This window comes from Coregonus lavaretus (assembly GCF_964263955.1).
Source record: "Coregonus lavaretus genome assembly, contig: HAP1_SCAFFOLD_2331, whole genome shotgun sequence".
In the NCBI taxonomy this organism is placed as follows: Eukaryota; Metazoa; Chordata; class Actinopteri; order Salmoniformes; family Salmonidae; genus Coregonus; species Coregonus lavaretus.
In genome coordinates, this window is record NW_028164655.1 from 65,001 (window position 1) to 82,902 (window position 17,902).

The 17,902-nt window shown below is 48.7% G+C and overlaps 1 protein-coding gene across 1 annotated transcript in view; it reads left to right on the forward strand.

The window, feature by feature from the left end:
- Positions 1 to 17,050, forward strand: part of LOC311116807 (serine/threonine-protein phosphatase 2A regulatory subunit B'' subunit alpha-like) — a gene marked incomplete at its 3' end in the record, with an annotated part of 28,545 nt that extends 11,495 nt beyond the window's left edge. Inside the window, exons 2-4 of the mRNA XM_084191843.1 lie at positions 4,642 to 7,750; positions 7,855 to 8,345; positions 16,919 to 17,050. Coding sequence (XP_084047969.1) covers positions 5,347 to 7,750; positions 7,855 to 8,345; positions 16,919 to 17,050 — 3,027 coding nt within the window. The 5' untranslated portion in view covers positions 4,642 to 5,346. The remainder of the gene's footprint in view (positions 1 to 4,641; positions 7,751 to 7,854; positions 8,346 to 16,918) is intronic.
- Positions 17,051 to 17,902: the final 852 nt, after the last annotated feature.

Sequence of the window (17,902 nt, forward strand, 5' to 3'; positions counted from 1 at the left end):
TGTGTGTGTGTGTGTGTGTGTGTGTGTGTGTGAGACAGCATGTTGTTTGTACATAAAGCTCCTTACTGCTTGTTTTCCCACTCTATCTTCTCCCCAACAGACTGCTAAATAGCTAACAAAAAAATGGCTACACGGATGATCTGCATTGACCCTTCTATTGGATTGAAATGTTTTGCACTGTCTCTAAGCACACTCACACAATGCACATTCTACACACTCACGCATAACATCCATACACATTCATACTGACTCTACACACAATCATTATATACGCTGTTGCTACTGTTTATCATACATCCTGATGCCTAGTCACCTTACCCATATACACCTCTATCACTCCAGTATCCCTGCACATTGTAAATATGGTACTGGAACTGACTCTGTATACAGTATGCTTACTTACTTCTGTTCTTCTAATTTCTATTTCTCATGTTCTACTTGACTTATTTTTTTGTGCCACATTATACCCCTTTTTCTCCCCAAATGATAGTTACAGTCTTGTCCCATCGCTGCAACTCCCGTACGGACTTGGGAGAGCCGAAGGTCGAGAGCCATGCGTCCTCCGAAACACGACCCTGCCAAGCCACACTGCTCGCTTAACCCTGAAGCCAGCCGCACCAATGTGTCAGAGGAAACACCATACAACTGGCGACCGAAGTCAGCGTTTATGTGCCCGGCCCGCCACAAGAGCGCAATGGGACAAGGACATCCTGGCCGGCCAAACCCTCCCCTAACCCGGACGACACTGGGCCGATTGTGCGCCGCCTCATGGGTCTCCGGTCGCGGCCAGCTGCGACACAGCCTGGGATCGAACCCGGGTCTGTAGTGACACCTCTAACGCTGCGATGCAGTTCCTTACACCGCTGCGCCACTCGGGAGGCCATCGACTTGACTTTTTAATTTGTTTTCTATAGTACTACTGATATTGATTACTGTATTGTTGGGAAAGAAAGGCATTTCACTGTACTAGTGCACATGACAATAACAACTTGAAACTTGAAACACACAGAGAGAGAGAGTGAGGAGAGAGAGACAAGATAGAGGAGCGGGAGAGAGGAGAGGAGAGAGATAAGAGAGAGAGGAGAGAGAGAGGAGAGAAGGGGAGCGAGAGAGAGAGATCGAGACAAACTGCCACTCTGGCATGTCTCAGGAGCCATTATTGATCCCATGCAACATTTATTCAGCCCTGTATGAACTAATATCCATTCAGCTCAATTTGTGGGACTGTCCTTAGTTTAAATGGTGTTTAACCACTGAACTGAATACATGGAGTTCATTGGCCAGCTCCGCCTAGTTACTCAACCCACTTTATAGGCTAGTGTATGGGTGTGTGTTCAGTTTATGAGGAGCGTGTGTGTGTGTGTGTGTGTGTGTGTGTGTGTGTGTGTGTGTGTGTGTGTGTGTGTGCTTGCATGTGTGTAATATGGAGGGCAGTAGCTCTGAGGAATGTGTTCTCTCCCCCACTGTTCCACTGAGACTCCAACAAAACAGAGAGAGAGAGAGAGAGAGAGAGAGAGAGAGAGAGGGAGAGAGACAGAGAGAGAGAGAGAGAGAGAGAGAGAGAGAGAGAGAGAGAGAGAGAGAGAGTGGGAGAGAGAGAGAGAGAGAGAGAGAGAGAGAGAGTGGGAGAGAGATAATAGAAAGACAGGAACAGAGAGAGCGAGGCCCAGCACTACATAATGGTTATATCTGAGGTGTCCATTTCTTATCTGGATGGGCGGATTTAATTTAATTTATGAAGCGCTCAAAACTGTTGGTGAACCAGTCGAAAACAAAACACACGTGGACGTGGTGGAGAGAAACAGGGAAACGTCTGATCATGGATTAAAGACATGACACCAGCCAGGGAAATCAGAGTTCAATGGGACAGCCTTAGGGAAATCAGAGTTCAATGGGACAGCCTTAGGGAAATCAGAGTTCAATGGGACAGCCTTAGGGAAATCAGAGTTCAATGGGACAGCCTTAGGGAAATCAGTTCAATGGGACAGCCTTAGGGAAATCAGTTCAATGGGACAGCCTTAGCGAAATCAAGGACAGGTGTGTTTGTGTTTAAACAGACCTATAGTTCTGCTCCACTAACAGACTCTTAATACCACGACTGATATAAACATTTGAAAACATGTAGACAATCCTCCATTCACCTCTCTTCTTTCATTCTTATCCTCCATTCACCTCTCCTTCTTTCATTCTTATCCTCCATTCACCTCTCTTCTTTCATTCTTATCCTCCATTCACCTCTCTTCTTTCATTCTTATCCTCCATTCACCTTTCCTTCTTTCATTCTTATCCTCCATTCACCTTTCCTTCTTTCATTCTTATCCTCCATTCAACCTCTATTCTTTCACCCTTAGGGTGATCCATGGAGCACAGACACCAAATTAGAACAGATTAATTTTGGTCTTTCGTCCGTGGACGTGTGGAGTGTGTGACGTAAAATGCGTGGGCGTGGGTAATTGGCAAAACGGATGGTTACGTATCCGTCGGCCCGTCAAAAGTTCAACTCATCTGAACTTTTTGTCCGTGAAAATTGATGGAAATTGTATGGATATGGATGCGTCATCTCTGCTGACCGTCAACGTACGACTCCCACTGAGAAGCATTGGAAATCACTAGGGCTGGGAATTGCTAGGGACCTCACGATACGATATTATCACGATACTTAGGTGCCGATACGATATGTATTGGGATTCTGTATGTATTGCGATTCGTTACTGCGATTTTATTACATGTTCCAAACATATTGCTCACCATACAGTGCATTCGGAAGGTTTTCAGACCCTTTCCCTTTTTACACATTTTGGTGCATCCTATTTCCATTAATCATCCTTGAGATGTTTCTATAACTTGATTGGAGTCCACCTGTGGTAAATTCAATTGACTGGACATGATTTGGAAAGGCACACACCTGTCCCACAGTTGACAGTGCATGTCAGAGCAAAAACCAAGCCATGAGGTCGAAGAAATTGTCCATAGAGCTCCGAGACAGGATTGTGTCGAGGCACAGATCTTGGGAAGGGTACCAAAACATTTCTGCCGCATTGAAGGTCCCCAAGAACACAGTGGCCTCACTCACTCTTAAATGGAAGAAGTTTGGAACCACCAAGACTCTTCCTAGAGCTGGCCACCCGGCAAAACTGAGTAATCGGGGGAGAAGGGCCTTGGTCAGGGAGGTCACTCTGACAGAGCTACATAGGAACCTGTGGAGATAGGATAACCTCCCAGAAGGACAACAATCTTTGCAGCATTCCACTAATCAGGCCTTTATTGTAGAGTGGCTAGACGGAAGCCACTCCTCAGTAAAAGGCACATGACAGCCCACTTGGAGTTTGCCAGAAGGCACCTAAAGGACTCTCAGACCATGAGAAATAAGACTCTCAGGTCTGATGAAACCAAGATTGAACTCTTTGGCCTGAATGCCAAGCGTCACGTTTGGAAGAAACCTGGCACCATCCCTACGTTGAAGCATGGTGGTGGCACCATCATGCTGTGGGGATGTTTTTCAGCGGCAGGGACTGGGAGACTAGTCAGGATCGAGGGAAAGATGAATGGAGCAAAGTACAAAGAGATCCTTGATGAAAACCTGCTCCAGAGCGCTCAGTACCTCAGACTGTGGCGAAGGTTCACCTTCCAACAGGACACCGACCCTAAGTACACAGCCAAGATCAACGCAGGAGTGGCTTCAGGACAAGTCTCTGAATGTCCTTGAGTGGCCCAGCCAGAGCCCGGACTTGAACCCAATCGAACATCTCTGGAGAGACCGGAAAATAGCTGTGCAGCAACGCTCCCCATCCAACCTGACAGAGCTTGAGAGGATCTGCAGAGAAGAATGGGAGAAACTCCCCAAATTCAGGTGTGCCAAGCTTGTAGCGTCATACCCAAGAAGACTCGAGGCTGTAATCGCTGCCAAAGGTGCTTCAACAAAGTACTGAGTAAACGGTTTGAATACTTATGTAAATGTGATAATTTTTTTGTAAAAACATTTTCAAAAATGTCTAAAAACCTGTTTTTGCCTTGCCATTATGTGGTATTGTGTGGAGATTGATGAGGGAAAAAAAACAATTTAATCGATTATAGAATAAGGCTGTAACGTAACAAAATGTGGAAAAATTCAAGGGGTCTGAATACTTTCCGAATGCACTGTATATATACTCGGAGTGAAAGTATCGATATAATATCATCCAAAATAATATTGCAATATGTAACTATCGATTTTTCCCCCATCACTAGAAATCACGGATAAGGATCAAATCAACAAGACAGTCTGGCCCCGTTATACTCCTTCTGATCATCATCGCCTCCTTCTTTTCTTCTTTTCTTCTCGGCTCTCTTTGATCGGGAACCAGCGTGTCGTGTGTGTGCGCGTGTGTCAGGAAGTACACATGGTTTTGTACTCTTTGATGATAAAGGACTAAGATCCCTCATATCTACTGTCATTTGGAGGATAGCTGGAGGGCTGACAACACACATGCACACATGCACACGCCCCACCCCCACACACACAGAGAAAAAGAATTAGCTACAGGGTGACTGTCTAAATGATTGAACACTATATTTTTTCCCTCCCTCCCTATTTGTTCCCTCTCTCCTTCCTCCTTTCTCTCCCTCCTTTCCCCTCTCTCCCCCTTTTCTGTCAACTCACAGGTGGTGCCCTCCCGTTAGAAACACACAGAGACCTGCTTGACAGCGCAGGACGGAAGGAGGGAAGGAGAGAGAGAGCGAGAGAGCGAGAGAGAGCGAGAGAGCAGACCATCTGTGAATCACATCAAGGCAGCTGTGGTTAGAGTGGACTGCAGTTCTTTCACGAACGAGAGGCAGAGGGGGACAGAAGTGGAGAGAAGGAGAGAGAGAAGGACAAAAGGAGAGGGGGCCTGGGTGAGTTTCCAAGCCCAGGACGGTGAACCCTGATCAGGGGGACTTTCAGGCGACAGTGGGGTTAGACCAGGCCCCTGGAGTTCCTTTGGAAAAATGAGGAACTCTGAGAAGACAGTGTTTAAGCACAGGTGAAAATCAAATGAATCCTGACTCTAATGGATTCTGCGATTACAGCATGGATTGAATTTTTTTTCTTCTCATCTAAAGGGACATTTACGTTTTTTCTGTGGGCGTTTTTCTGTGTGGAAATGTGTTGCTTTTTTCTACATGAATTTGGAGTTTCAAATCTTTCTAGTGTGGATTTTAAGGAGGCTGTTTAGTTGACTCTGGGGATCTGAAACTGCCCCACTCATCTGAAGGGATATAATCAACATTCTGGAGTTTTTTTCAAGTATGGATTTTGCGTGCACTAACTGAGAGTGCTTTGTAACCTTGGTAACCAAGCGGTAACCAGGCGTCAACTGAGCGGTAACCATGGCAGCAGCCTATCGCGTGGTAGTGAGCAGTGTTAGTTGCTATAGCAGCGTGGTGGTGGATCGTCGGGCTCAGAGTCACGCGGTGCACTACTGCTCCGGGTCATGTGGGGCGCTGTCCCAGGGACTGGACTGTACTGTAGCCCACCGCAGCACCTGCTCCGAGCTGCTGACCGCCCCCGAACACACACACACTCACACACACCCCGACCCCTCACACACATTCACACACAACCTGACCCGAAACGCTAACTCTCCTCATCAAAACTTCAACACCTGTAAACTTAGTATCACCAGCTCTAACGGGAGTATTGGTGTTCCTAATGATCCCCTCTCTAACAGTGTTTATGGTGTGGTTGGTGAGGACAGTCCTCCATGGCGAGGTAAGAAGAACAACACTACTACCAGCTCTAGTCCTGACCGGCCTCTCCAGAGCTCTGCCAGTCTGAAGGACATCACAGGAGAAGCCATCAACCTGGCCAGTGGCAAACTCAAAGAGTTCTCCTTCGAGAAGCTCCGCCTCTCCACCAGTCACGTGACCTTCAGGAAAGGTCGCAAGGTAAGGCCGGACTCCTACAGCCGTCGGTCCACGGACCTCGACATCGTCTATGGACACTTCACCGGGAACGTCGGAGGAACCGGGAATGGGACTATTACCGGAAATGGAAACGCCAATGATGAGAACCTGCCGCCTTTCAGCGACACCCCCAAGGTGCTCAAAGGCCTATCGCCTGCTAGCATCACCGCCGGGGGCGGGTCTCTATCCTCAACCAGCCTATCCAGCGTCTCCAGGGGCGGGTCCACCGGTAGCCTATCCAGCGCCTGCTCCGGTTCCTTGGAGGCGGGGCTAAACACAGTGGCGTCTCTCTACCTCAGCTCATTGGCCGACGAGTCCCTCATCGCCCGGTTACTGGAGAAGACCCGTGCAGGGGAGGAGGGAGGAGTGGGAGGAGCAGGGGGGGAGGACATACGTGCCTGTCTGGACATTCTGGTCAAGTGTTCTGAGGACTTGAAGAAATGTACGGACATCATCAAGCAGTGTATCAGTCGGAAGAGTCCCGGGGGAGGGGAAGATGGGGGAGCCAGCCCTGAGAGCATCTACAGAGCTGTAATGACCAGACTGAGCTCCTACCTGAAGAAACTGCCTCTAGAGCTGGAGGGGGCTGGGTTAGGGTTAGGGTCAGGGGCTGGAGGTCAAGGGTCAGGGATTGGAGGTCATAGCGAGTTGGCCGAGCTGGTTAGTAGTCTGCATATGCTGCAGCAAGCTGCTGTCCCCTTCTCACCCATATTTGGGAATGATCAACCGCCACGGTATGAAGACATTGTTCAGAATCCTCCCTTACCCAAGAGCAAGGCTATACTGGCATCCTCATCCATCGCTCCAGACTCCTCTCTCTCTTTGTCCACTACACCTGAGACAGCAGGGAGACATAAGGTTCAGACCAACGGGCTGCAGCACACACACTCTCCCTCACCGCATACACACACATTGTCCATTTCTACCCCTCCATCCCAGGCACACACACCTTCATCACAAACACACACTCCGTCAGCGCGTGCACCCACTCCGTCCATCTCCCCCATGGAGGCTCTCTTTATTGAGGAGGATGCAGACCTGGGAAGGGGGCTGAACAGGACTTCCAGACACACACACTCACACACACCGACCAGAAGCCTCACACACACTCACAGTCGGAACGGGACAGCTTTTAGTCCACACACACCCCCCAGCTCCGCACACACACACCTCAGCCCCAATCTGCCACACGCACACTTTACATACACACTCCAGTCCACCGGTGAAGCACTCACCTCCCCCCCAACCTCCAAACACACCGCTCCTGTCACTCATAAAGACGACGACATCGATAAACTTCTGATGGACTTGGAGTGTCTGTCACAAAGCATGGGTCGGGAGAGAGACAGAATCAGAGAGGGAGAGAGCGAAAGAGAGAGGGAGCCTCCTCTCCCCGCTAAGACCAGACAGAGGGGGACAGGACAGGGGATCACCTCCCCACAAACCCAACCCTCTCTCCAGACACAAACCCAAATCAACCCCCAGGCTCAAAGGCCTGTTCCTGTTCGCCACCTAACCGCTAACGCCCAGGCCACTAGGTCGACCACCAGCTCGCCTGCTCCTCTCCCCAAGGCAGAGGGCAGCGTGGTGGGGCTGGGAGATGAGGAGGACGGGGCCCTGCTGCTGAGGATACTGGAGAGCATTGAGAGCTTTGCCCAGGAGCTGGTGGACTCTGGGGGTAGTCCTGGGAACACCGGGAAGACTGGGGCTCAGAGCAAAGAGAAGGAGGTGATGAGACTCCTACAGGACAATCTGGCTACTGCAGCGAAGACTGACACTATGACACAGACACAGGCCAAACTACCGTTATCTCCACCAGCTGGTCAAGGTGATTGTCCATATCTATCTATTCCCATCCATGGTATTGTGTATGTGTTGCATGGTTCTGTGTTCTATGTATGTATCTGAACTGAACTGTGCCTTTACCTACAGATGGACCTGTATCCACATCTGTACATGTGGCTGCCTCCACACCTGCACCAAGACCTACAGCTGGAGCTGTTCCTGTGGCTTTACCTGTCTCTACAGCTCCCACACCTGTCCCTGTCCCTGTCCCCAAACCAGTCCCTGCCCATATCCCCACAACCCTAGCAGAGTCTTCTGCCCTGCCCACACCTGTTCCACCACCTACAGTCGTACAGTCTACAGTTGGACTGTTAGAGGCCACTACACTCGAACGTACACCTGTAGAAGGTCCTACAGCTGAACTGACAGCTGGACTTACCACCAAGGCCACCCCTCCACCGTCTGTAACACCTCTCCCCTCCCCTGTCCCGCCCCCTACACCCACACCTGCAGAGGCACCTGTTGCTACCATCGCTGCTCCTGTTGCCGTGAGACACCCGGTTGCCCCTAGCGACGCGGTTGCCCTGAGAGACATTGGCTCGACGCTGCTCATCCAGCAGACGCCCGAGGTGATCAGAGTGAGTACCACTGACCGACGTGTGTGTGTGTGTGTGTGTGTGTGTGTGTGTGTGTACCAGACTGTCAGACTTCTATTAGTCAGGTCTGCCTGCCTCTTATGCGTGAAAGGCTCTTCCTCTGCCACTACAGCTGTTGAAGGAGACTACTTTCTCTATGTGTTCTAGTTGAGAGATGTATTGCTGGTTGGATATGTGTTTATGTTCTAGCTGAGAGAGGGAGAAAGAAGAAGGGAGAGAGAGAGGGAGGTAGAGAGAGGGAGGTAGAGAGAGGGAGGTAGAGAGAGGGAGGTAGAGAGAGGGAGGTAGAGAGAGGGAGGTAGAGACAGAGAGAGGAGGAAAGGACGAGGTGGAGACGAAGTGGTGGCCAGCTCTCTCCTCTCCTCTGGAATGTTTGGGGTAATTTAGGGCTTTGTGCTGTCACGGGAAACAGAGAATTACTGCTCTGTGTTTGTGTGTTTGTGTGTGTGTGTGTCAGTATGTTAACGTGGAAGGTACTTTAGGTTCCTGGGTGTTCTGTCAGTGCTGGGTGTCATGGTAAGGTCATAAATACAGTGCCTTCAGAAAGTATTCATACCCCTTGACTTATTCCACCTTTTGTTGTGTTACATCCTGAATTCAAAATGGATTAAATATATTTTATCTACACACAATACCCCATAATGACAAAGTGAAAACATGTTTTTAGAAATGTTTGCAAATGTATTGAAAATGAAATACAGAAATATCTAATTTACATAATTATTCACATCCCTGAGTCAATACATGTTAGAATCACCTTCGGCAGCGATTACAGCTGTGAGTCTTTCTGGGTAAGTCTCTAAGAGCTTTCCACATCTGGATTGTACAATATTGCACATTATTCTTTTTAAAATTCTTCAAGCTCTGTCAAGTTGGTTGTTGATCATTGCTAGACAACCATTTTCAAGTCTTGCCATAGATTTGCAAGCCAATTTAAGTCAAAACTGTAACTAGGCCACTCAGGATCATTCAATGTTGTCTTGGTAAGCAACTCTTCCAGTGTCTGTTGGAAAGTAGACTGAACCAGGATTTTGCCTTTGTTTAGCGCTATTCAGTTTATTTTTATTCTAAAAAACTCCCTAGTCCTTGCCGATGACAAGCATACCCATAACATGATGCAGCCACCACCATGCTTGAACGTATGGAGAGTGTTATTTTATTGCCTTGTTGCAAACAGGATGCATGTTTAAAAAAAAAAAAAGAATCTGTACAGGCTTCCTACTTTTCACTCTGTCATTTAGGTTAGTATTGTGGAGTAACTACAATGTTGTTGATCCATCCTCAGTTTTCTCCTATCACATCCATTAAACTCTGTAACTGTTTTAAAGTCATCATTGGCCTCATGGTGAAATCCCTGAGCGGTTTCCTTCCTCTCCGGCAACTGAGTTAGGAAGGACGCCTGTATCTTTGTAGTGACTGGGTGTTTGTTTTTTTCATCTACCAATAGGTGCCCTTCTTTGCGAGGCATTGGAAAACCTCCCCGGTCTTTGTGGTTGAATCTGTGTTTGAAATTCACAGCTCGACTGAGGGACCTTACATATATTTGTGTGGGGTACAGAGATGAGGTAGTCACATTAAGCACTATTATTAAACACAGAGAGAGTCCATGCAACTTATTATGTGACTTGTTAAGCACATTTTTACTCCTGTACTTATTTAGGCTTGCCATAACAAAGGGGTTGAATACTTATTGACTCAAGACATTTCAGCTTTTCATTTTTAATTAATTTGTAAAAATGTCAAGAAACATCATTCCACTTTGACATTATGCGGTACTGTGCGTAGGTCAGGGACACAAAATCAAAATGTAATCAATTTTAAATTCAGGTTGTAACACAACAACATGTAGGAAAAGTCAAGGGGTATGAATACTTTCTGAAGGCACTGTAGGTGGCCTACATATCAGCAGGGAGTAAGGTTACACAGCATGGTCAATAAACAGACAGGAGAGGTAGAAGGAAAGAGAGAAGGAGGGATGACAAGGGGAGAGAGAGAGAGAGAGAGAGAGAGAGAGAGAGAGAGAGAGAGAGAGAGAGAGAAGTGGTCCTCTCACAGGATCTTCTCTCTGATTGGTTGAAGTGTTATTTTGGGACCAGTCTCTGTTGTTGCAGTGTCACAGGCAGAACGGGAGTGTGTGTGTGTGTGTGAGGTGCTGATTGGAGCACAGCAGGAGAGGGTGGGGGCTGTTGGCATTGGGAATGTTAATGGTGTCGTTACCAAACACACACACACACACACACACACACACCAGGCTGACAGATAGAGGTGTGATGGGGACCTAAATCTGTCTACTACGGCATCCTGCTAACAGACTCACTGTCGCCACAGTGTAAACGGACCCTGTGTGTGTGTGCGTGTGTTTGTGTGTGCGTGTGTCTGTCGCCAAAGGGTAGGCTGACCCATTGCTACTGTTAGGTCACAGCTGAGTTTAGGAATAGCTCTGTGTGTGTGTGTGTGTGTGTGTGTGTGTGCTTTCTGACACCCAATGCCTCTATGGCACTCTGAGAATTATGCAAATACACCCCATCGCCAACCCCGCCCCATGTCCTAATTAAACATTACCCTGCCAATCACACTGAAGTGTGACACGGGTCCAAAGGCGGTGTGTTTGTGTGTTTGTGTATGTGTGTGTGTGTGTGTTTGTGTGTGTGTGTGTGTTTGTGTGTGTGTGTGTGACAGAGTAATATAGGCCTTTCTGCACCTGTCAGAGTGTTCCCATTAATCACCATGGAGACCAGGCCAGGCCAGATAAATCCAAGGCCAGGCAAGCCTGTCGCACGCAGAGCAGAGAGCAAGACAAGACTAGCAGATCAGACAGCAGAGAGCAGACTAGCCATTTGGATAGCCGACGGTCCTCCTACCCTCCTACAGTGACTGCATTTCAAATGGCACCCTATTCCCATGACCAGGGCCCTAGGCAATAGGGTGCCATTTGGGACGAAGCCAGGCTTTGGCTCCAACACTTACACCAATCCAAAGCTTTTAAATTCAACAGGGGGAGTGAATGAGTGGCCGTGACAAGTTACTGCTCTACAGGAAAGACCCAGCGCAAAATACAATAAAGCTGAAGGAAAACGTGTGAGAAAGAGAAGAGGTCGACAAGATGAATGTAGGGGTAAACAGCAGGGGTTGTTGTCTTTGGGTTGGTACTTAATGACATCACCTCCCGACTGCTTCCACAGGAAATGAGGTCACAGCAGGAAGCTCAGCCAAGCGGTGAGAGAAGCCCCCTCCCCCTCTTTCCCTCTCCTTCTCTCTCTAACACACAAACACACACACACCTTGGAGTCATGGAGTCTGTGTTGCTATGTGTAAGGAGTTTCCAACTCTGACAATAGCCTCCAAGGTTAGCCACCCCCACACACACACACACACGTAGCCTCCAGTCCCATGGTGACATCATACACCACTCCCAGTGCAGGCTGGGATATTGTCCAATACACACAGACACAGAGAGAGAGAGAGAGAGAGAGAGAGAGAGAGAGAGAGAGAGAGAGAGAGAGAGAGAGAGAGAGAGAGAGAGAGAGAGAGAGAGAGAGGGGAGAGAGAGAGAATGGCATGATATACATTGTTACACATACAAGAGATCTAAAGAACTACACTTGACGCCATCATATTCCTCTGCGCACACACACACACACAGACACACACAGACACACAGACACACACACACACTCTGCACGTACACTCTGCACACACTTTTTATACCTGAGGTCACATTTTTGCTGTTTGGCTTAGAGGAAAGGATTTACAGTCTCTCCGATCAACTTAGCAACCATTGTCTGTTTACACAACTTCCTACATTTGTAATAATTGTGTGTGTGTGTGTCCTGCAGCTCTCTGCTGCCATCTAGTTTTAGTCTGCTGTTAACACACAGAGTTAAACAGGAGACATTCACCAGGGGCGACTTCATCCTCCTCCTGCTTCATCTAGGAGCTCTGCCTCCATCTGTTGGAGGAGAGGGGTACTGCAGTACAAGAGGTCTGTTGGAGGAGAGGGGTACTGCAGTACAAGAGGTCTGTTGGAGGAGAGGGGTACTGCAGTACAAGAGGTCTGTTGGAGGAGAGGGGTACTGCAGTACAAGAGGTCTGTTGGAGGAGAGGGGTACTGCAGTACAAGAGGTCTGTTGGAGGAGAGGGGTACTGCAGTACAAGAGGTCTGTTGGAGGAGAGGGGTACTGCAGTACAAGAGGTCTGTTGGAGGAGAGGGGTACTGCAGTACAAGAGGTCTGTTGGAGGAGAGGGGTACTGCAGTACAAGAGGTCTGTTGGAGGAGAGGGGTACTGCAGTACAGGAGGTCTGTTGGAGGAGAGGGGTACTGCAGTACAAGAGGTCTGTTGGAGGAGAGGGGTACTGCAGTACAAGAGGTCTGTTGGAGGAGAGGGGTACTGCAGTACAAGAGGTCTGTTGGAGGAGAGGGGTACTGCAGTACAGGAGGTCTGTTGGAGGAGAGGGGTACTGCAGATCAGGAGGTTCAGTCTTTCTAAAGCAGGCAGGGGTGCTCAGACAGCTCCACAGGTGTACAGGGGAGGGGAGGGTAAAGGAGGAGAGGAGAGATGGAGGAGCAGGTGTTTATCTGGATCTGAGTGTGTCTAGAAGAGAGAGAGAGAGAGGGGGAGCGAAAGAGAGAAATAATGTATATGTTACAGTGCAATCTTAGGAAATAGTCAGTGTTATGTGGTAACTACTGGGTCTGGTCAGCTTCCAACTTAGACACATAGTGCCCTCTTGTCTGCTTGTGTGTGGGCGTGCGCATGCATGTGTGTGTGTGTGTGTGTGTGTGTGTGTGTGTTGGGAGAGGAAGTGAGTCTGGGAATAGAGCAGAGATGTGAAATGCGTTTCCTCGTTGTTGGCACGGTTACCCTGCGAACATTCCGACCGATGCAGCCAATCCAAGCCAAGGGTCGTTACCACGGAGATGGCATTTGGCATGCCTATTTTCAAGTGTGTGTGTGTGTAAAGTCTGCCTAGTTCTTGCTTCAGAAATAAGCCTATAGAGTTAAGCCAACCCCTTGTCCAGTTGACAACGATAAAGGACGTCACAGTGGCACTGACAGTTAATTCTATGGCACTTTCATAAATGTTGTTGTGAAAACAAGTATCTAACAATAATATGAAATATCCAACAGTTCTGGATTTGAGTGCACAAGCCACTCAAACTAATTGTAACACTCTCCTTACTCCACACCTTCCAGCTTTAGCACTAGCTAGCGCTGGTGGATAAGGGAAGCTAGCATGTGTTGAAGGTTTATTGACTTTTCTCTGAAATATTGCTGTAATTTCACATAATGGTTCCACTTTGAAGGAATAACAACTTATCGGCTTTAGTAATTGTTTACTTAAAAGTGAAGAGATTAGGGGAGGGGAGAGGAGGAGAGGGGACGAGAGAGGAGGAGAGGGGAGGAGAGAGGAGGGGTTGGAAAGAGAAAAGAGGAGGGTAGAGGAAAAGGGAGGGCAGGAGAGGGCAGGACGTGGCCTAGGGTGGTCTAGCGGACTGGTCTAAGCTGCTACCTCCGGTTCACATAAACCACTGCAGCATGGATTCAAATCCACTGCTATTTCAGCACTCTCTTCTCTGCTCTTTTCACTTTTCTCTCTATTTCTGTACTGCCCCACTCCTGTATAAAGACATTGAAAAGAAGAAGAGGAGGTAAGGGGAGAAGGAAGTAAGGAGAGGAGAGAAGGAGGTAAGGGGAGGAGAGAATAAGGTAAGGAGAGGAGAGAAGGAGGTAAGGGGTGGAGAGAAGGAGGGAAGGGGTGGAGAGAAGAAGGTAAGGAGAGGAGAGAAGGAGGTAAGGGGTGGAGAGAAGGAGGTAAGGAGAGGAGAGAAGAAGGTAAGGAGAGGAGAGAAGGAGGTAAGGGGTGGAGAGAAGGAGGTAAGGAGAGGAGAGAAGGAGGTAAGGGGAGGAGAGAATAAGGTAAGGAGAGGAGAGAAGGAGGTAAGGGGTGGAGAGAAGGAGGTAAGGAGAGGAGAGAAGAAGGTAAGGAGAGGAGAGAAGGAGGTAAGGGGTGGAGAGAAGGAGGTAAGGAGAGGAGAGAAGGAGGTAAGGGGAGGAGAGAATAAGGTAAGGAGAGGAGAGAAGGAGGTAAGGGGTGGAGAGAAGGAGGGAAGGGGTGGAGAGAAGAAGGTAAGGAGAGGAGAGAAGGAGGTAAGGGGTGGAGAGAAGGAGGTAAGGAGAGGAGAGAAGGAGGTAAGGGGTGGAGAGAAGGAGGGAAGGGGTGGAGAGAAGAAGGTAAGGAGAGGAGAGAAGGAGGTAAGGAGAGGAGAGAAGGAGGTAAGGGGAGGAGAGAAGGAGGTAAGGGGTGGAGAGAAGGAGGTAAGGGGTGGAGAGAAGGAGGGAAGGGGTGGAGAGAAGAAGGTAAGGAGAGGAGAGAAGGAGGTAAGGGGTGGAGAGAAGGAGGTAAGGGGTGGAGAGAAGGAGGGAAGGGGTGGAGAGAAGAAGGTAAGGAGAGGAGAGAAGGAGGTAAGGGGTGGAGAGAAGGAGGTAAGGAGAGGAGAGAAGGAGGTAAGGGGTGGAGAGAAGGAGGGAAGGGGTGGAGAGAAGGAGGGAAGGGGTGGAGAGAAGAAGGTAAGGAGAGGAGAGAAGGAGGTAAGGGGTGGAGAGAAGGAGGTAAGGAGAGGAGAGAAGAAGGTAAGGAGAGGAGAGAAGGAGGTAAGGGGTGGAGAGAAGGAGGTAAGGGGTGGAGAGAAGGAGGGAAGGGGTGGAGAGAAGAAGGTAAGGAGAGGAGAGAAGGAGGTAAGGGGTGGAGAGAAGGAGGTAAGGAGAGGAGAGAAGGAGGTAAGGGGTGGAGAGAAGGAGGTAAGGAGAGGAGAGAAGGAGGTAAGGGGTGGAGAGAAGGAGGGAAGGGGTGGAGAGAAGAAGGTAAGGAGAGGAGAGAAGGAGGTAAGGGGAGGAGAGAAGGAAGTAAGGAGAGGAGAGAAGGAGGTAAGGGGTGGAGAGAAGGAGGTAAGGGGAGGAGAGAAGGAGGTAAGGGGAGGAGAGAAGGAGGTAAGGGGAGGAGAGAAGAAGGTAAGGAAAGGAGAGAAGGAGGTAAGGGAAGAAGAGATGGAAAGAGAGGAGAGGCCTGTCAGCGAGGAAAAGAGCACGCAGCTGGGTCAATGACATCTGTTCAGGGTCCGCTTACACACACACACACACACACTGGTCTGCGCTTAACGCTGAGATTTATGACTCAACAAGTGCAGGGGCGCTCTAGGAAAAGAAATCCAACTTTTTAGCTGTCACAAATAGCAGAATGGATAATTTTTTTTAATGGTGCAAGCTGGAATTCCATTGCCATCACAGTTTAGCTACATACAGACAGTGAAAAACTGTATGCTAACGGTTGACCCTAGCTACTAATAATAGCACTCAGCAGTTGCAACAGAAAACCACAACAAAGTCGTGTGAGCCACAGAATCCTTGAGACAACGTGCATTGCAAATCATGCAGGCATCAGAGAGGCTTACAGTACTATTTACAAGTATTGGAACTTCTCCAGCTCTTGGAGGTGGCGCAGTGTGTGTGTGTTATGGATGTGACCTTGGCGTGAGAACACTGCACTTCTAAATAATTGTGTGTATGTGTGTGTGTGTGTGTGTGTGTGCATGCATGTGTGCGTGCGTGGAGGGGGAGAGCTGAAAACGCAAGGTGACTCCGTCACTGAGGCTTTGTGTCGTACACACACACACACACACACACACACACACACACACACACGGTGGGATTATTCCCTTCGTGTCTAACGTGTTTGATGTTCCTGTTGTAACTCTCACACCCTGACCCACCTGTCAGCTACACAGCTCTGTTCAATCCTACTACCAACTGGTACGTGTAACCAATTCTCTCCTCCAACTTCCTGCAGCGTTTAGTTCCAGCCCTGCGCTAACATACCTGATTCTATTAATCAGCTGTTCATCAGGACATTGATTAGCTGAATCAGGTGAGTTAGAGCAGGGCTGAAACAAAAACCCTACACACCCAGTGGCTCTGTAGTAAGAGGATTGGTCACCCCTGTAATAGATTGTAAGACTCTCCTCCTGTGGCCTTCTAGTCCAACTATAACTACTCTACTAGCAATACACCTGATAAGGCCAGTAGCCACAGATGTTTTATCATTTGGTCACTGGACTGGGCACTGGTTGACGGGTTAGACGTACAGTAGCACTGCAGACCAGAATTGAGGATTGTAGGTCATGCACAGCCACAGCCACTAGATGGGGCTGAGCTATCCTCCAGTCCAGACTTCACTCAGAACATCCAGAATACTGTTGAGGCTAACTTTAGCCAGAGAGGCTAGGGGAGTGGGGCAGGTGGGCAGGGGAGGGGGGCACACACACAGATATGCAACACGACCAAACCGAACCCCCTGCCCTACCTTTTGCGCAGGACAGCCGGTGTGCTGTGTGTGTGTGTGTGTGTGTGTGTGTGTGTGTGTGTGTGTGTGTGTGTGTGTGTGTGTGTGTGTGTGTGTGTGTGTGTGTGTGTGTGTGTGTGTGTGTGTATATGTGTTTCGCAGCCAGCGCTCGGCCTGTCTCATATTTCCAAGAGCTGGTCTCTCAGTTTGATTCTCAGAGCGACAGGCTACAGAAGGACTATACCGTAGAACCAGAGAACCACAGGGGAGACGGGAACTTTTCTAGCACTCTGTTGGGCCACGTATGGACACCGGCTGGCCCGCCGCTATGGTTTTACGAGCTACGCTAGGAGCTAACACATGGAACATATCAGTGCACACACGGATCAGCTACGACTCAACCCTGAGAGAGAGAGAAAATATAAGTGTGTCTGAGTGTATGTCTACATTATTTGTCAATATTACAGTGTGTGTGTGGAAGTGAAGCAACAGGAAAGTTTGAGTGAGGAAGAGAGTGTGTGTGACTGGCAGACATTTAGTGAGAAGCAGCTAGCTGCAGGTGGACTCAGAGCCTACTCAGAACACTGTCCAGTTGGATCTTCCTTCGTTTCTCTGTGCACTTATTTTCTTCTCTTAGGGGACTGTTCTTTTCCTCCACTGGGTGTTCTGGTCTTCTTCAGTCTGTTCTCCTGGATATGTGAAAGGAATCATCCCTCGTTCCATTGGACAGAATGGAGAGAGTAAAATACTTCAAAGAAACAAAATAGAAAGCTGGAAACCATTGCATGGAGAGAGTGAAAAACTGAAAAGAAGAGAGAATTGTCGAGCTGTGGTCTGTAGATAGACTGTAGACTCCACAGATCTCTTGGTAGTCTAGTCAGTAGTCCTGTCTGTAATTCTATACCACGGCCGGTCTGTGGTTCATCTGTCTCTCAGGGGGTTTTGCTCCACCCTCCACCAACACCAGCTGGGAATCTGATTGAACTTTGAACTTGAAGATTCATTTAACTTTGAACTTGAACGCCACCTAAGAAACAGATGCAATAAAGTCATCATCATCATCATCTTCATCCTATCATCATCATGTTTATCAAGGAGTCTAAAGAGACATTGCGGGGGGACCCTGATCTAAGATGTGAGCTAGCCTTCCTCTCCCGGGGCTGTGACTTCGTACTGCCCTCGCGCTTCAAGAAGAGAATCAA